This window comes from Polypterus senegalus, chromosome 14 (assembly GCF_016835505.1).
Source record: "Polypterus senegalus isolate Bchr_013 chromosome 14, ASM1683550v1, whole genome shotgun sequence".
Classification (NCBI taxonomy): domain Eukaryota; kingdom Metazoa; phylum Chordata; class Cladistia; order Polypteriformes; family Polypteridae; genus Polypterus; species Polypterus senegalus.
In genome coordinates, this window is record NC_053167.1 from 8,995,689 (window position 1) to 9,016,347 (window position 20,659).

The 20,659-nt window shown below is 39.7% G+C and overlaps 1 protein-coding gene across 1 annotated transcript in view; it reads right to left on the reverse strand.

Annotated features, from left to right (window-relative positions):
* Positions 1–13,820: 13,820 nt before the first annotated feature.
* Positions 13,821–20,659, reverse strand: part of nfs1 (NFS1 cysteine desulfurase) — a 30,902-nt gene continuing 24,063 nt past the window's right edge. Inside the window, exons 12-13 of the mRNA XM_039734862.1 lie at positions 15,152–15,241; positions 13,821–14,508 (exon numbers count right to left, since the gene is read on the reverse strand). Of these exons, the coding sequence (XP_039590796.1) occupies positions 14,445–14,508; positions 15,152–15,241 (154 nt within the window). The 3' untranslated portion in view covers positions 13,821–14,444. The remainder of the gene's footprint in view (positions 14,509–15,151; positions 15,242–20,659) is intronic.

The following is a 20,659-nucleotide window of genomic DNA, read 5'->3' on the forward strand; positions in this document are numbered from 1 at the left end:
ATCATCTTGACAATTCTAGTCTTACCAAGGTAAAGTCAAAAGTCAAAGCAAACTCTATTGTCATCTCAACCATATACTGTACAAGTATACAGACAGACGAAACTGCAAAGTTCAGGGTCCACAGTGTAACAACATGAAGTGCAAATAAAAAATGAAAATTAAATTAAAAATAGAATTAAATTTAAAATTAAAACATAAACAAGACACGACAAAGAAGTAGCAGCAATATTGACGCGTAGTAAGCAATATGAACATTGATGTAATATATGGTATTATGCAATCTAGATACATTAATATAGTCAATAAATATGTAATATAACCTTCTTATATAATACGCTACCGTGGCTGTTCATTTGTCTGTCCAGGATTTTAAATCACCTGTAGCTCGTAAACCGTTTGACCTATTGACCTGAAATTTGGTACACATATACTAAGTGATGTCTACTATCCACTTTTGAGGTAATGATTGACCTCCAAGGTTATTCCTCTTTCTATTTTTATTTTATTTTATTGTAGGCTCGACTCTCAGCAGCAGCCAGCAGGGCAGCTGTGTGGCACATGTGTACGGGCGCTGTTCTCATCCTTACCACCTTCGCCATCATATCTTAAATCATTCTTGAGGCAGATTGAAGACTTAAGTGCCAGGTTAAGTGAAAAACTAAAGATAACATACTAATTGCAACACAAACACTGACTTAATCAGTTTTAAAGCAAAAAGATGCCAACGAAAGAAGAGAAGAAGCAGGCCGCTAGGGTGGAGAAAAGAAGAGCTGTTCAGGAAGCAGCAAGCGCATCAACCTCTGAGCAAACGAATGCTAAATGTACAGAAAAAGAGTACGAAAACTAGGAATGCTCAAGTCAAGTGTATTCACTGCACGTTATTGTGCAGTGCACCATTACTGGTAAATAAATAATAGATATAGATAATACAGAAATTATCAGTGTATGATAATAGTTGTTTAAGACATGTGTAAACAATGACAGGTCAGAATGTTTCACAGCAGAAGGATATCAAAGAACGTCAAAGTGCAGTGTGCAAATTACTTAAACGTCAGTGTGAGATTTTCAGTTCTTTTCTACATGCACAGTAGTCTTTGCAGGAAAGTGTTTTTAGAGGTGGTTGAGGCAGTGTTGAAGATCCCAGGGGGCAGCATGGTGTTAAGGAGTCTGACAGCTTGTGGGTAAAAACTATCCTGCAGCCTGGCAGATCTGACAGAGATGTGAAAAGTCCATGTGAGGGGTGTAAGAGGTCCTGCACAATGCTGCAGGCCTTGCAGACACTGCGTGTGTAAAATATGTCTTGTAGTGAAGGGAGAGGCACCCTAATAATGTTCTCTGCTGTCTTCACTATCCTTTGCAGGCGCTTGCGGTTGGATATGTTGCAGTTGCCATACCAAACAGTGATACAGCTGGTCAGAACACTCTCAATGGTGCCTCTGTAGAACATGGTGAGGATGGAAGGGGGAAGACTTGCTCGCTTCAGCCGCCTCAGGAAGTGTAAGTCTCTGCTGGGTCTTTCTTGATTAATGATGAGGTGTTATGTGTCCACGTTCCTAAGTGCACATTCAGGAACTTGGTACTCCTAACAGTGTCCACATCTAAACCATAGATGCTGAGTGGGATGTGGGCAGGATGTGATTCTCTGAAGTCCACAATTATCTCTTTTGTCTTGTCAACACTGAGAGATAGATTGTTGTCTTCACACCATCCGGACAGCCGTTCCACCTTATCTCTGTATGCTGTTTCATCATCCCTGCTTATCAGTCCCAGTACCGTCATATCATCCGCAAACTTGATGATATGGTTGGTGTTGTGCGTGGCTGTGCAGTCGTGAGTCAGCAGGGGGAAGAGCAGTGGATTAAGCCCACAGCCCTGTGGCGCTCCAGTGCTCAGTGTGATGATGCTAGAGGTGTTGCAGCCCATCCGAACTGAGTGGGTACTCTGTGTCAAGAAGTCCAGGATCAAATTGCAGAGGGTGGTGTTCAGGCCCAACCTGCTCAGTTTTACAGACAGCTTTTGAGAGATGATTGTGTTGAAGGCGGAACTAAAGTCTATGAATAGCATCCTGACATATGTGTCTTTTTTATCCAGATGTGTCAGGGAGAGGTGAAGGGCAGAGCATATGGCATCTTCAGTTGACCTGTTTGAGCGGTATGCAAACTGAAGAGGGTCACAGGAGGCAGGGAGATTCGTCTTTTTGTGTGACATGACTAACTTTAAACATATACTGTACATTTTCATAAACATATACATTTCATTTAGGTTACTGAAATAAATTTAAAAGATTAATGTAATGACAAAAATTCAATGAAACTGAAGTAAAATAATTACCTTTAAGCATTTACCTATGGTTCTAATTGCCATAACCTCACTGATATATCTAAATAATGCAATATAACTATCAAATTAATGCCTGGCCTCATGGAGTTTGTTTCAGTAAAACACGAACTGTGGAGAACTGCTTTAGTGTGCCACAAGCAAATGTTCTAGATGATGGTGAATAACGGAGAACAATATTTAAGAAGTTTTAAACCAAGTTTTAATGCAAGCCTATTTAAGAGATTATTACAGTTTGAATTTAATCAGCTTTGATTTGATGTAGTTCTGTTGCCATTTTGATGTTTTATTTTTATTTTGCCACATTTGTATTTCTTATGCTATTCCCGTTTGAGAATTATTATTATCTATATTGTAGCCATTAATTTTTGCCCCCATGATGGGTTTGGAAGAACACCGGTAATAGTAGTAGCTCGTATAGGTCATTAGATGTTAGGACCAAACATATTAATATAAAATAATATAATCGAGTTAATCCAAATCAGACAGTTGTAATGAGTCTGAGTGTTTGCAAGTCAGAGGCTGTCCTCCAAATTTTGCTGCCATAGGCAGCCTAACTGGTTTGCCTAAATGGTAGAGACAGCCGTGCAGCGACCTCCATTTTGGCCTTTTTTGCTTTTTCTTTCCCTATACTTTCATTTCCATCACTCATTTGCCCACATATTCATTGTCTTTCCTCAACACATGTCTATGCACTTCAACCTACGTTCCTGTATTTTATTAGATATTTATTCCACTTTTGTTGTATCTATGATTGTCATCATTATTCTGTCTTTTTTGTAACTCCACACATCCCATCTAAACATTCTCATTCTGCCAGATTTAACTTCTACTCCTGTTCCCCCTTTACTTCTCATATCTCAGTTCCATACACCATTGCTGGTACTGACCACTGTCTTTACAACCCTACCTTTAACATTCTTCCTAATTCTTTGATTACACAATACTCCTGGTATTTTCTTCCAGCTGTTCCATCCATAGTGCTCTATGTGGGTAATCTCTGCATCTAATTCTCCAACATGGGCTACCAATGATCCTAGATATTTAAACTTATTCACTCTTCTCAATAGCTTTCCCTGCAGGATAACATCTGAATCCATCACTGAACTTCACATATTCTGTCTTCTTCCTATTTATCTTCAATCCTCTGTCTTCCAAATTCCTTCTCCATTCTTCCAACTTCCACTCCACTTTCTCCTTTCTGGTGCTGCACAACACAATGTCATTAGTATAAAGCACGCAATCAGAGGGATTGGTCTTTTATCACAGGAAACAACACATCCATAACCAAAGAAGTAAAGACTTAATGAAGATACCTGGTACAGACCTCCTCTAACTGAGATCTTGCCTGTTACCCCAAAACTACTTTTAACCCAAGTCCTCATATCATAGACAATCCTCACATACTTTGCTAGTACTGACTGTAGTCAAGAATGCCTTGAAATGCCAGGAAAGCATGCTAATGCCACCCAGACCAGAGGGCTTTGATGCAACAACATTAATATGGCAATTTGTGGCATTTTGTTGCTACAAAATGTTTCATACTTTTCAATATATAGAGATTTTAAACCAGAATTATAATTTTCAAATTTTGCTAATGTCTTTTAATTTGTAGAAACAATGCACTTTACTCAGTTACATTTGTGTTTTATATTTGTAATTAATTCAGACCACTTTATAGAGATCTGCTTTCATGTTGACATTAAAGAGTCTTTTTCTGTTGTTCAGTGTCAAAAAATCCAAATTAAATCCCTTTTGATTTAATTTCTCTCTATTATAAAAAACATCTTGGAAGGAAACAAGACATGATTTTCTTAGAGGGACACACTTCCTGTGAGACGAGTGTTTGTGCCAAGAGATTTAACCACGCCTGAACCCGGAAATAAAAGACAAACAGTAGATGACAAAGTAGAACGTGGTAAAGAATTAAAAAACGTTGGCGCAATACACATGCAGAGCAGGTTAGAGATAATGGAAGTACGAAAATTTGAAAGTCTCAAAAAAATTACAGTAAAGATCGCATTAGCGCAAACAAATAGAAATTATTACTCGGTGAAAAAAATGAACAGCAAAAAGAGATTGAATATATTGTTCGGATTTAAAGTTTAAGCTGGACGCTTGTAGATCGTTTAATTTGTGCTTCCAGCGAGAATTAAAAGATTCCAAAATCATTGGTGCGGTATGAAGTCCCATGAGACGGAAACTTTTAACATGAGATTCTTTCAAGTCATGCCAAACTTACAACCTTTGGACGCAAGTCCCGTGAGATGGTGACTTATGCCATTAGATGCTTTCAAGTCACGTCCTACTTAGAACCATTTTCAAACAAGACCACGGTCATCTAACTTCAGTCCTGTGAATGCTTTTGGAGGACACACTTCCTGCATCCTCAGCTCTTATAAATTTTATCAGGGCAATAATTTTATATGTTCTAGATGACACGTCAACAACTAAGAGACGAAGAAAGAGCATGGACAAACACTCAAAAAAATATTTTTATTTATTAGAGAGAAAGAAACGATATTCACTCAGTTATACATTGCATTGTCACAATGTAAGTCCAAACATGGAATCAAAATTCAATGTGATCTTGAAGAAAAGTTAATTCCAAATATTGTTTTTACTAAAGTTTTAAAGTGAAAGTGAAAATAATACATATATAACAATTCCCATGAAAATAACAATATCTTTAAATTGTATATCTGGTTAACCAAACCCGGGGGTGGACAAGTGAAGCAAGCAGGGGACAGGGCACACTAGTTGTATAAGATTAAAACTACCAAGGGTGGTGAAAACTTTATAACCAGTGTATCTCTTAACACCATTCGCATGCAGATACTTCTCCTTTGGTTTGTCTGCTAGGTCTTTATGGGCATTGACAGCATGTTTAAACATAAGTAAATGATGGTATTAACTGTCACTAGATCCCTAGTAACAGATCAAAAATCAAAAATAATATAATATTCGTAATCACCGACCCTGAAATAATCTAAAGTGATGCTCCATATGCTTATGTTTGAAAATTGTCATTTTTAACCTTATAGGAGTGGGTGGCCTTTAGAGGCAGGGAGCACCAGCAAAGAATCAGATATCAAAAATATTATCAAATTCATGATCAGCAACCTCAAAATAGCATAAAATGACACTCCACATGCCTATATTACCAATACCAATTATTTCAAAGTTTTGTGAAAACGAGTTACTTTGAGCCCTTCTATCCCATTAGCAGATAAACCTCTAGGGTTGGTTGATGTGGCATGCACAACTTCAAGTCCTTCTGATCATTATTGCAAAAGACACCTATCAGTTTACTCTTTACCATAAGGATGTAATTTCCTGTGCAAAACATGTTCCACAAATGGCCCAACAATTTCAGTTTTTCAGGTCTGTAGGTACTGAGACAAAACCCCAAAAAGCTTGACGTTTTGCATAACTAGATATCAAAATGAGTAAAACGGTATATCATATGTTGTCGATGTTTTCTCATACTGGTGACTCAGGATGCACTGGACAAAAAAATCTGAAGTGATTTAAAAATCATTCTTAAGCAGTTGTTATGAACAGTCAGTGTATGGATGAGAAGGGCACAGCCATAATGCTATGTTTGAAATCAAGTTTGATTAAGGAATATGTGAATCTGCCCCTAACCAGAAATAAATGAACGAGTCAGCAAGAACGAAATATTTCAAGAAAGAAAATTCAAACAATCTATGACAAAAGAAAGCAGATGAACTTCCATAAGTAACATTTTCCTTTTTTTTCAACAGGAAACTTAAAGATACAACGGACAGTTAAAAAAGTCAGCTGGGAAGTCCTTTCCCCACTTGCTTTCTACGTAGAGTTTGCATGTTTTGTTTGTATGTATGATGTTATGAATTATAAGACTCCAACACAACAAAAAAGAGTTGTCCCTGTATAATGTTCAAATGACAATAATGAAAAAAAGACCAGAAATTGTGATCAAAATACTATATAGCAATTGACAAAGTACATAGGCAAGAATGGCGTTTTTATACAGAAAAATATGGCGGACAGAAGTAAGTTGGCAGGAGATGAAGTCATGGCTGTCTTGGAAGCCGGAAAATAATGTGGAGTCGGAAGTGATGTCCCCGGGGTGGAACTGGAAGTGACGTTGTGATGAGGGTGCCGGAAATGACGTCATGACAAATCCACCGGAAGTGACGTTGTCTTTGGGAGTCAGAGGAAGGCGTGATGATCGGTCACCATCTTGGGAAACCAGAAGTACTCGACGTGTTTTATATTTCTTCTTTTTGTTTGAAGAGAGAGATATTTCACTCACCTCCAGTCTTGTTGACTGCCCCCTAAGCATTCGTGTGTGACAATGGATATTCCTCACACATTGCAAAGATATATGTCTTATTAATTGGAAAATTTAAATTGTCCCCGTGTGAGCGTATAGGTCCTTGATATAGACTGGCATCCCATCTAGAGTAGATTCCTGTCTTGTTGGATCTAGAGTCTGGCCTAGTGCAGCTCAGAATTAGATTTTGTGGGCTTAAGAATATTATCTTATAAAGACAAGAGGGCAAGGCAAAACTTGTTGAACGTCACAAGCAAAACAGGCCCAAATTATGAGAAAAAACAACAAAGAGCTCAAGTTCACTAGAAACAATAACACAGTGACAAGGCAGTGATTATTACAGCTTACTGTATATACGTATTGTAAGCTGTAATGACTTCTGAGAAAGTTTCTGTTTGTACCAAAGTAATTACCGTTGCTTAGCAACCTGATTAATGTTTCGCAGACGGAAAAAAGACAAGAGGTGTGTTCAAGCGAGAGATGTGAATGAGACTGGAGACAGTGAATAAAGAATGCCAAGCTGGCATTTATTTTTTAGAACCCAGCTGCTTCCTGGCAGCTTCACACCCCAATGTTTCAGTATGTAGCCAGGTCATCAATTACGTTTGACATACCCTCTGTCCTCCTGGTATATATAGCCAATACATACCTAAACCTGTACACAGGATGTTTCCAATGAGTTTGCACTCAGTTCGTCTGAGGAAGTTGCAGACGTAGGTGCGACTGGTGATCTTAATGTTACGTGGGAGAACTTCAGTGACAAGACCCTGAAGGTTGCTGAGGGTTGAGTTGGTGTTGCCTGTGTTCCCAGAAGAATGGGTTTTATCTCGCAGGGCACCTTGGATATTATCAAGAGGAGTCGAAGTTGATGGCAACACCTGTATGTACAGGGACCTTAAAAGGATGGCTGCAAGGGCTCAGAGGGCAGATAAGGAGGTGTATGTTAGAGGAATCTTTGAATAAGTGACACACCATCTTTGGTCTAGTGTCCCACATCATGCTTACAGAGGAATTGAAGCATTACACACATCTCTGAGAGTCACAGTCAGGTGATGGAATGGCCCTTATGGATGCTGCTGCTGCAGTTGACGCTGCTGGGCTGGCTGTTTTGACTAGCTGTTTAAAGCTGATCCTACAGCTAGGATGCTGGACATCTCTGTGTCCACAGTTCTTGAGGCTGATCTTCCAATTAGCTGTGAACCAGTCTCGCCGAGATTTCACGGATGGTGAACCAGCTGAGGGAAGGGAAGTCTTCTGGGATCTGTGGTAGCAAAGGTGAACTTCTCCAGTCATCCCAATTGACTGGAAAATTGGACTTGTCGCCCCTATCTGGAAATACAGGGGGATAACACTGCTCTATGTGCCTGGTAAGGTCCTTGCTAGGGTCATCCTCAGTAGGATCCGTGATCACTTACTCACCTACCAGCAATCAGAGCAGTCTGGCTTTACGCCTAAGAAGTCTACCATCGACTCTGTCCTGGCACTGAAGAATCTCATGGAGTGCAATTGCAAATATGGCAGAGATTCTTTGCACACTTTGTAGACTTTTTTAAAGCATTTGACTCAGTTGATTGAGCAGCCCTGTGGGAAAGTTGGTGGATGTCATGGCCAGCCTGTTCACTGGTACTGTGAGTGCTGTGCAGAGTGGAGGCAGAACCTCTGTGTTCCTCCTGGTTGATTCTGGGGATTGTCAGGGGTGCATTTTTGCTCCTCCTCTGTTTAATGCTTGTATGGACTGGGTGTTGGGCAGGGTTGTGGGGTCCAGTGGCTGTGGGGCATCTGTTAGTGAAGAAAGATTCTCTGATCTTGACTTTGCTGACGATGCTGTGATCTTCATGGAGTCAATGGAGGCTCTGATTGGGGCATTCGAGAAACTGAGTGAGGAGTCTGAGTGTCTGGGCTTGCGAATGTCCTGGATAAAAACCAAGATCCAGGCCTTTAATGACCTCTTAGGCACAGCCATCAGCAGTGTGTCTGTCTGCAGAGGGAATGTCGACCTCGTCGAGAGGTTTACGTACCTTGGCAGTGACATTAATATCTCTGGTGACTCTTCCTATAAAGTCAGAAGACAGATTGGGAGAGCATGAGGGGTCATGAGGTGAGGTCACTGAAAAGGGGTGTGTGGTGCTCATGATATCTATGCAAACGGACAAATGTCCAAGTCTTTAGAGTCCTGCTGCTTCCTGTTTTACTATATGGTTGCGAGACATGGATGCTATCAGTGACCTGAGGTGAAGAGTGGAATCCTTTGGTACTGTGTCTCTTCAGAGTATCCTAGGGTACCGCTAGTTTGACTTTGTGTCGAATGAGTAGCTGCTTACAGAGTCCCGAATGAGGCACATTACCTGCATTGTGAGGGAGCGTCAGATGCGGCACTATGGCCATATGGAGCAATTCCCAAAAGGAATTGAGGACCCAAGCAGCTGGAGCAGGCAAAATGGACATCCACGTAGCACCTGGCAGTGACGGGTAGACGGTCATTTCCACCAGGATCCCGAGCTGGTTTGTCATGTGGCGGATGTGGCAACATGCTGTACCAGTGCATGCACCCCAACCTGACCTGACCTGATACATAAACCAAAGAAATGACTATTGCAGTCCAGTAATGAAAGTACACAAGAAGATTCACAAGACAACCAGATTCATCATCCAGCTACACTCAGCAGACTTCCCTGAATTAAATTACAAATGTAACAGCTGAGCTAAGAAATACTGCATTTTATTTACAATCTATATGCATTACATAGAATGTCTGTCTCTTCCTTATAGAATCCTAAACCCTTTGACTAATTTGGACCAAATTTGACATAGTTGCTCCCTAGAACCATGTGGATAAGATTAAATACTTTGAAACACAAAATCTTGAGCCTAGTGATTCCTGTGTGTTTTGCGTGTGTTTTTTTTTTTGTGTGTGTTTGTGCTACGGTTTGCACACCAGTGCCACCTGCTGGCTCAGAGCAAGCGAAACATCAGCAGTGACTGAAGCCAGACTAGAAGACAAAATGACCAGAGCTTAACCTAACTTACCCGGGCACTGCCATGTGCTGCTTCTATCTACTGTAATATAAAAAAGGAGTATTTTGTGCTTTTGCAGGGGGATGTTGGGTCAGGCTTGATGAAGAGTTGGAGTGCAGTGCAACACAAAGGGAAATCAAAAAAGTTGTTGTTTAACGCCTGCTTTGTTGGTTTTTCTTCATAATTTAAGCACTACAAACTGTACTCCTGCTCATAGAGACCACCCAGCAAGGAGTCATTGCAATTCTGGAATCCAATCAGACCCAAAATGAACACACTTTTGATTTATGAGAGCAGTGATAGAGATGGATAATGGATGGGACAGCTAGCAATAACAACAAAATCACCATTAAAAACCTCATGAACATTTGCTATTTATCCTTAACCCATTTGACAAACATACCTTGGCACCGCTGGGTACTTCGGCTAGCCTAATGTGTATGGCAAAGGCATAGTTCCTCCCAGAAGCATAAAAGCTGGCATCCCAGATCAGTATATACAACTAAGAAAAAAAATTGGTTTGCACAGTATGTATGGTCATGGCTGCCAACAGAAGCTACAGATAGTAATCATTGTTAAAAAGTGATGACTACAGTAAACTTTTTCACTGCTGTATCAGAATAAATTAACAACATGTTTGCTGTGGCGGAATGGTAAGCACTAAATCATCCTCTTTGTTTACTGGTCATACTGATTTGACAATGTGACAGATGTTGGCAACAATAGTTGCAGGAAGCCCAAAAGAACAACATTATGGAAGAAATGGCGTATTGTGCAGCATGACATTTAACACAGTTAACCATTTACAGGTATATGGTGCCCTCATTTGATTGTTAGGTAAAACAGTAGAACATAAATGAACGATTTGAAATAGTGAGTCTGTTTTCCTAGGGTCCATTGTGACATCTTTAACCAATCACTTACAATTATCAGATTCATCAGGACTGGTATCAGGTTCCAGCAACTTAGACTTCATTAGGTCATTTTTAGCAGTGATTCTCAGTTTTCCTTTCAGACTGATGATCAACACATTTGTACAAGTAGGTGATAAATACAAGGAGGTAATCCAAGTAATGTGCTCAGGCCACACATTGGCAAAGATGGGTATATTTCCATAATGGCCTCCAGTGCTAGCTGGTTGGTTGTTTAATGGCAACTTGAGTGTGCCAACAGTAACTGGGGAGGACCTGTCACCAATCATATCATCTTTCATGGTAAGTCTTCCTTGTGCCATTTTTCAAAAGGGTTATGCCCGACATACATAATTACTGTCAAGGATGCCTAGTGGCAGCATTACAAGCTCAACACCTACCGATACAGATGTCAGGGATATTTTGAATGCCAACTGCAGGCTGGTGCAAACAGCCATGATCAGTAATCCTGCTGAAACAGTTCCACAGGATCCCATCTGGCATTTATTATGCCTCCACAAGGAATTAATCCAATACTGAAGTGGAGCTCCATTCTTGCTACTTTGTTCTGGCTTTGGAAATACACCTTATTGTCTTACCTTCATGTACACCTGCTGTGATACACATTGGGTTACATCTTTGGGTGCATCAGTTGATTCAATTTCATTAAGTCCACGAGAGGATTTCAAGAACCTGTAACGGTAAGTGCCTGGAAATGAGCAAAACATTTTAAATCTGGAGAACACATGCACAGTCGTCATTGAGTACCACAAAGTAACTCTTACATTTATCCCCACTTCCTTTTTCGTTCTTATTTTCTGACCATTCCCCAGGCTGAACCAACCACAGTTTTCTTAAATTAGCCTCTGACACACAAGTGGCTTTAAACCATTTCCTGAGATCACTTTTAGTGTAGAGGTGGCCATAATTTGTAATACAAACATAGCTGTAGTGATGTCTATGCACCCCTGTACATTCCATTAGGTCTACGGCTGCACCTCCACTGCATGCCCAACATAGGACGTTATTACTGTTTACAGTATTTTGGCAGCACCCATTCTTAGAATTATGAACAGTTCCTTGCTGACTGGTGCAGTTCCTGACACACTAAATCTGTCAGTTACAAGACAATTGCTTAAAAAGTCAGCATCAGAACCACATATGCTTAATAATTATAGACCCATTTAAGATTTACCCTTCGTCTCTAAACGGCTTGAAAAGGTAGTAGCCACTCATCTTCAGTCTCACCTTACACAGCACAATTTATTTGAAAAAGTACAGTCTGGTTTCTGCATTGTTCACAGTACAGAAATGGCACTAACATGTTGTAAACAGCATTCTAATATGTTCTGATGAAGGAAACTCCACATTAAGCATGTTGTTACATTTAAGGACAGCATTTGATATCATTGACAAATGAAATTTTACTACACAGGCTGAAAAGTTTATCATACCCATTAAATATTTCCATAGGTGTTATTTCCATTTGTGTCATGTGACAGCGACATAACTTACAGTATGTGCTCTTTTTGTTACTGGAGTATCTTGGACTTTGAAGATAGACTATTACTGATAATACTGTACTATAAATGATCTCTGTAAGCAATAAAGCTAATGTTTTCTAAGAGTTACCAAAAAGGCAGTAGACGTGACCTTACTCTTGTGTAATATGAACTAAGTGGTTTGGGATTCATTTATGATGTGATTAAGAGAAGGGGTTGGGCAGTTTTCAAGCTATATAGAGTGTGCACTCAGTTAATTGGGTATTCAGAACTTTAATGGTAAAGATCTGGATCAGCATTAATACTAATAAAGACCTTTTTTGTTAAATACTTTAGCTTGATTTTCTTCCACAATATTGATGTCCACCATGCTGTAACAAAGAGTGTGCCTTTTTACACCTTTGCTAAAGGTTAGCTTTACAATGTTATGTTCAAGTGGATTTCCTTCAGGAGAAAGTCAGAATACAGCATACAGAGATGAGGTGGAATGGCTGTCTGCATGTTGTGAAGACAGCAATCTCTCAATGTCGACAAGACAAAAGAGATAACTGTGGACTTCAGAAAATCACATCCTCCCCACATCCAACTTGGTATCAACGGTTTAGATGAGGAGACTGTTAGGAGTACAAAGTTCCTCGTTGTGCACATACTGTAACTGAGGAACTTGCGTGGATGCATAACACGTAATCACTAATCAAGAAAGGCCTGCAGAGACTACACTTCCTGAGGCGGCTAAAGCGAGCAAGTCTCCCCCCTTCTATCCTCACCATGTTCTACAGAGGCACCATTTAGAGTGTTATGACCAGCTGCATGACGATCTGGTATGGCAACTGCAACATATCTGACCGCAAGCGCCTGCAGAGGACAGTTAAGACAGCAGAGAACATTATTGGGGTGCCTCTCCTTTCACTACAGGACATATTTTACAAACGCAGTACCCACAAGGCCTGCAGCGTTGTGCAGGAGCCCTTACACCCCTCACATTGACTTTTCACACTTCTGCCATCCAAGAGAAGATACTGCAGCATCACAGCCAGATCTGAAAGGCTGCAGGATAGTTTTTACCCCCAAGCTGTCAGACTCCTTAACACCAGGCTGCCCCCTGGGATCTTCCACACTGTCTCAACCACCTCCAAAAACAGAACTTTTATACATGCAAGCCATTTTCCTCCAAAGACGAGTGTGCATATAGAAGAGAACTGAAAATCTCACACTGACCTTCAAGTATTTTGCACACTGTACTTTGACATTCTTTGATAGCCCTCTGCTGTGACACATTGTGACCTGTCACTGTTTACACGTCTTAAAAACAACTATTATTATACACTGATAATTTCTGTATTATCTAGATCTATTATTTATTATATTACATGTTTATTGACTATATGTATCTAGATTGCATACCATACATTGCAGCAATGTGCATTTTGCTTACTACACATTAATATTGCTGCTGCTGCTACTACTACTACTACTACTACTTTGTCTTGTTGTGTTTGGTCTTGTTTGTGTTTTAATTTTAATTCATAATTTTTAAATTTTAATTCCAATTTATATGTTTTATTTGCACTTCATTTTATTACACTGTGGACCCTGAGCTTCACAATTTCGTCTATCTGTATACTTGCATATGGTTGAGATGACAATAAAGTTCGCTTTGACTTGAGTTCCTCGGAGATGTATGTACAGGCAGGCATAATATGTGCTGCTCAGCATTTTAGAAAAAGAAAAGGGCAAAGCAAGCAACACATTTATTCGGTCATTATAAAAGAACAAATTTACAGTTACTAATGGTCAGATACACATTTTATAACAGAAGGCTACACAGACATTATTGCATATGTTTAAGATAAATGAGAAGCGATATACTGTATGAATGATTCCCACAGCTCTAAAGAATAAAGCAAACACAGTGCACACCATACACTCTTTATGAAGTATGGCATACAATGAAAAATATATATTTGTATTATATTTTCAATAACATCTACAAGTATCAGAACATCTCTTAAAAACTGGTCCAAATTCATATTATCAGTTACATGTACAATTTCTGAATTTCTTTTTAAAACCTTTGACATAACAGGGTAGTGCATGAAACCTTGGACTGTAATAGTTCAGTTGTCAAACTATATGTCTCAAATATTAGTAAAAGAGAATAGTTCTACAAGCCAAACTAGAACATTCATCTGTTTCTTTGTGCGTGATTTGATAACTCCCACTCAAGCAATAGTTGTGCGTGTGCAGGAATGAAATGAGCCCAACAAGATACACCGACAGAGCCTCTAGCAAAGGAGGTGGTATTTCAGAAATTTAGCAGTGAAGTACATCTTCTAAGTTGAATGCATTTCTTCCTGTTCAGTGCTGAGTCCACTTAATGCTCTTCAAATCAATTCCCTCTTGGACCATTTCCCATAAAGGACTGTAAAGAGACAAAAAAAAAAAAGACAATTCAGTTGAAAAAAGCACTGGTAATTAAATTATTCTACAAAATGTTTCTTTGACAGTTATCTCAAATCTGATCCCACAGAATATACTGTAAATAAGAAATCTCTGGCATATCTGGACTCAATTATAATAATGCAAATATTTCCAATGACAAAATGTATTTTACCACACAGATTCATAATACAAGGAACCCAACTATCAGGAAAGCACTGCCAGATCCAAATTCACACAAACACACAACCTTTTAGTCAAAGAACAGGCAGAATCATATTAAAGTGTAATCAGTTTGTTAACTACGCGTTTTAAAATGAATAAATACTTACCTGGTGTATCTGCATATACACAGTAACTTACAATGAATTAATATACAGTATGTCGATGTGACCAAGAATAGTCAGAAACCCAAGTGTAGTACTTTAATTTACAGCTTTTGTAAATAGAATTCACTTTAAAAAAAAAAAAAACCAAAAAAAAAAACCATAACTATGCTAATGTGTATCCTTTCAAAATGTCAGATTTTCATTTTATTCAAAAAGCCAATTCTCTGGCCTTGTATAACTGCAAACAGTAAAATGAATATAACCCTCTAAAGGTGAAGGTCTTTACTTTCAACACACCTCATTTCTCTCAACCTCCTGACATGCTGCACACATTTCTTTACTGTGTAGTCCACCTCCTCCTCAGTAGTGAAGCGGCCAATGCCAAACCTATGGAAAAATAACAATGTGGACTGTGAGTGATTGACATGACAAGGAAAACAACTGGCATGGACAGACTTGGATTCTACTATAATATTAGAACCTGCTAATAAAATAGCATCAATAACACTAATTCCCTGAACCTTGCAATCCTGGCAGGTCTAATAATATCAGCTATCCTCCACATCTAACCATGCAGCAGATTGACTCTAAGCAATCTGCTTAAATATATTACAAAAAGTTTTACATTTTTTGTACTTTGCACAGACTTTTACTCACTGATAGAGTCAGTAAAATATATGCAATTGGATGGGGCCTGCTTTAAACATTATACTGATACTTCCACAAGGAAGCAAGACTGAACATTCTTCTTCTTCTTCTTCTTTTGCCATATCTCAATGTTGTAATTACACGTCGACGTGGGCTCTAGCATGAGGAGACATCAAACGCCACAGATCTCTGTCTTGGGCCGTCCGCGTTATATCTTGCAGTCCCATGTCATATCTTGAGAGTGCCGTCGACACCCATGTCATTCTTGGGCGCCCTCTCTTGTTGGTTCCATCCACTCTTCCATGTAGTGTGATGTTAGCAATCCTGTTCTTGTCCATCCGGAGTACATGACCTAGCCACTTATGTTGTGTTATCATTTCTGTCTGGTTGAGTGCTTTCCTGATGTCTTCGTTTCTCATCTTGTCTATGATGCATACTCCAAGTATCTTTCTGAGCGCTGTCATCTCGAACACAAGCAGTTGTCTTTCTTCAGCACTTCTAAGAGTCCACGTTTCGTATCCGTACAGGGCAACTGGTACTATAAGCGAGTTGTATAGTCTCATTTTGGTTATCTTATTGATGTTCTTGTTCTTCCAGATACTGTCCAGGTCACTCATTGAACTTAAGGCTATGGCTATTCTCGTTCTGATGTCTTTCGAGCTGTCGCACGTTGTGGTTAAGGTTGATCCTAAATACTTGAAACTGTCTTCATGCTGCAGTTTCTTTCCTCTGAGCAACATGCCCTCTTCAACTCTTTTCTTCGTTTCTTGCTCAGGCTTTGAGCTCAGCAGCATCCATACTGTCTTGGTGTCACTTATCTCTTGTCCGTATCTAGAACTGACGCTTTCCACCTTATTTAGCAGGAGTTGTGCGTGACTGCGGAGTTCAGTTATAAGACTGATGTCATCAGCAAAATGAAGATTGTTAATCGTTCTGCCATTCACGCATGCTCCTTTGCTTTCTAGTCCGTCGAGTGCCTCTCGCATAATGTGCTCTAGATAGATGTTAAAGAGATCCGGCGACAGTATGCAGCCTTGGCGTACTCCAATTGCTAGTTTGAACCACTCTGTCACCTCTCTTCCAACTCTTATGGCACTCTGCGTTCGCTTGTACAGGTTCTCCATCAGACTGATCAGCTTTGGGTGTATGCCGTAGTGATGTAATACTTTCCAGAGGCCTTGGTGCCACACTCGGTCAAATGCTTTCTTGAAGTCGATGAAAATCAAGTGAAGCTCTTTATACTGTAATGAGAGATACTTTTCACATAACAGTCTGAGTGAGAAGACCTGCTCAATTGTACCACGTCCTGACCTGAATCCGGCTTGCTCCTCCGCCATTTGCACTTCTATCGCGTTCTTCATCCGGCTCCAGATAATCTCCAAGATGATCTTACTTGTGTGACAGATAAGGCTTATCATGCGGTAGTTCTCGCATTTAGTGGTGTCCCCTTTTTTGGAATAGTAACTATAAGAGACTTAGTCCAAAGCGTCAGAAATTTTTCTGTGTCCCATATCTTGTTGCAGATCTTGTGCATGATTTGAACCATTGCTCTTCCGCCGCTTTTAATTAGCTCTCCTTCAATGTCGTCGATACCAGGAGCTTTCCGTATCTTGATCTTCATAATGGCTGCTCTTACTTCGCTTTCAAGAAGGTCTGGCTTTTCTTCCTCTCTCTTGCAATTAGGCCATAATTGTTCAAGAACGTCACCATCCGTTTCAATGTTTGCATTGTAGAGGCCTCTACTATATTCATACCATCGCTTAAGAATGTCGATGTCCTTAGTGAGCAGGTTGCCATCCTTGTCTCTGATGTTGTTGCACCTTTCATTCAGCTTAACTCCTTTCTTGAGCGTTTTGACCTTTTGAAAGAGAGTGCGCATATCATTTTTTAGGCTTGCTTCCTCTGCCTCGCAGCACTGTCTGTTAAACCAATCCTCTCGACACTCCTCAATCTTTTTGTCTATGATGATCCTGAGCTGTGAGTATAGTTGTTTCAAATTCTCGTCCTGTGGATTATTGTTCTTCATTGCCTTCACAGCTCGTCGTTGGTCAGACAGGTCGAGCACTTCGTCACTAATCCATGGGGCCTTTCTGTATCTCTTAAGGCCAATTACCTCCTCCGCTGTTCTCTTAATCGTGTCGTTGATGGCCTCCAGTGCTTCGTCCACGTTCGTTTCTTCAACTAGACCGCCAAGCGCTTCAAAACGATTTTTTAGTTCAATCTTATAACTTTCTTTAACTTCGGGTATCTGCAGTCGTTCGATATCCACCTTCTTTGTAACCGTTCTTTTTGGGATATTGAATCTTAACTTGAAGTTGCCCATCAGGAGGTTATGATCATTGTGCACATTCGGCACTATTGCGCTTGGGAAGCTGCGTGTGTTATGGGCACAGCTATGCCATCTCTGATCGATCATGATGTAGTCGATCATCTGCTGGGTTCGATCTCCGGGTGAGCTCCATGTCCGTTTCCTTGATGGCTTATGGTTGAACCAGGTGTTCATGATGTTCAATTTATTGAGCCTGCAGAATTGGAGAAGTCGTTCCCCTCTTTCGTTCATTGAGCCGTAGCCAAAGTGTCCCAGCACGTCTTTCCATGTGTCGTGATCGATAACGACTTGCGCATTGAAGTCGCCCATTATAATCTTGACGTCCCTTCTTGGCGCCTTGTCGATGACTTGCTGTAAGGTCTGATAGAAGTGATTGACAGCCTCATCACTACATCTTGTAGTTGGTGCGTACACTTGAATGATGGTGATGTTATGGCCTTGTCCAGTGAACCGTGCACTGATGATTCTTGGTGACGCTGGGTTCCAGTCGATTAAGCTCTTAACTGCTATTTTAAAAGTAACAAACCGACACCTCCTTGATGTACTTTCTCTTCGCCTGAGTACAGAAGTTTGTGTCCATCGTGTTCCACTAAGCCCTGAACATAACATAAGACTGAACATATTAAAACCAAATTTCTGTGGTGTGGATTTACCTTTATTTTGCGTAAGTTTTAAAAATTTGAACAATGTAGTGACTTTCAAAATCAATTGCTTTCTGTTAAATTTGGCATGTCTTTTTTTTTTTTTTTTTAATTGATTGAAACCTATATGCAATAAGTGAATGTAATCAGTCCGCTAAAAACAATTTCAAATTAGGCTTTAGAAGACATGAAAATTTAGAATATGTAAACTGCATTCCAAGAATTACATTAAGATTTTTTTGAAAGACGGCAATTCTAAATTGTTCGTAGTGTGTGCTTGGTGTGTGGGTCCCGCGATGGGTTGGCGCCCTGCTCGGGACTGGTTCCTGCCTTGCGCCCTGTGTTGGCTGGGATTGGCTCCAGCAGACCCCCCGTGACCCTGTGTTCGGATTCAATAGGTTGGAAAATGGATGGATGGATACTGTGCTTACAAAAGTTGTTCTTTCCTAATTCTGCAAACAATACTAGGTCCCTGGGAGTTCACTGCAATGGAATTTTACTTCCACGCCTTCTCCATACTTTTTTCTTGCCATCATTCTGGTAGAGGTTGATCTTGGTTTCATCTGTCCAAAGAATGTTTTTCCAGAACTGTGCTGGCTTTTTTAGATGTTCTTTAGCAAAGTCCAATCTAGCCTTTCTATTCTTGAGGCTTATGAGTGGCTTGCACCTTGCAGTGCACCCTCTGTATTTACTTTCATGCAGTCTTCTCTTTATGGTAGACTTGGATATCAATACACCTACCAAGTCCTGGAGAGTGTTGTTCACTTGGTTGGCTGTTGTGAAGGGGTTTCTCTTGACCATGGAAATGATTCTGTGATAATCCATCACTGTTGTCTTCCGTGGACGTCCAGGTCTTTTTGCGTTGCTGGGTTCACCAGTGCTTGCTTTCTTTCTCAGGATGTACCAAAATGTAGATTTTGCCACTCGTAATATTGTAGCAATTTCTCGGATGGGTGTTTTCTGTTTTCACAGCTTAAGGATGGCTTCTTTCACCTGCATGGAGAGCTCCTTTGACCACATGTTGTCTGTTCACAGCAGAATTCTTCCACATGCAAGCACCAGACCTCAAATCAACTCCAGGCCTTTTATCTATTTAATTGATAAGGACATAACAACCGACTTGCCCACACCTGCCCATGAAATAGCCTTTGAGTCAATTGTCCAATTACTTTTGAGCCCCTGAAATGAAGGGATTGTGTTCAAAAAATGCTTTAGGTGCATCACATTTTTATGCAATCTTTTTGGTCAACCCACTGAATTAAAGCTGAAAGTCTGCACTTCAATTGCATCTGAGTTGTTTCATTTAAAATTCATTGCGGTAATGTACAGAACCAAAATTAGAAAAAAGTTGTCTCTGTCCAAATATTTATGGACCTAACTATATACAACTCACTTGTACTTAATAATAATAAATTAACTAAGCTTTTCATGTTGATCTTTAAATTACACCATGTTTATTTGGCTTAACAGCTAATTTTCAGTTGGCTAACTCTTGTTAAATAAAGTGGTTTATTTCAACTTTACTGAGGTACTTATGTGTCTTATTTGTAAAGAAAATGTAGCAGTAGATGTCTGTTGATATATAGTATTTCTATACCCAGTGAAACATTTTATTGTAGTTACTTTTTAAAAGGATTAGGTTTTGTTGATATGTACTCCAGTTTAAAAAACTGAAGAAAAAAATAATATATATAGACATATATATCCAGCATCTTGCTGAATCCATGCCTCATAGAACAGACTCTTTTCTGGAGGTAAAATGAGGTTATACTTTATAAAGTCACTGTGTTTAAGTATTACATTTAAAGCTTTTTCTACATTTAGATTACTAGCATGTATTCTATTAGTACATGACTATGATGTTCGTGTCACAGTTTGATAAAACTGCCTTATAAATTACTATAAAAATCCTTTTCTGTTCACTTGGTCACACAGTCCAAGTTCACCTACTAAATGGTGGCTACCAATGGAAATCTTCTGAATACCAGTCGTTACCTTCCTGACTGAGCATCTTAGCACATTTTCAAATATAAAAACAATGTCAGAAATAAAACTTTATGCGGAAGAACATAGGGGAGGATGGAGACTAATTATCAGCAAATCACTAAGTCAAATCTACTATACAGGCTACAACTTTCTGTCTTGCAGAGTGCTCATTTCACTATGATCTTGTAAATCAGAAACAGA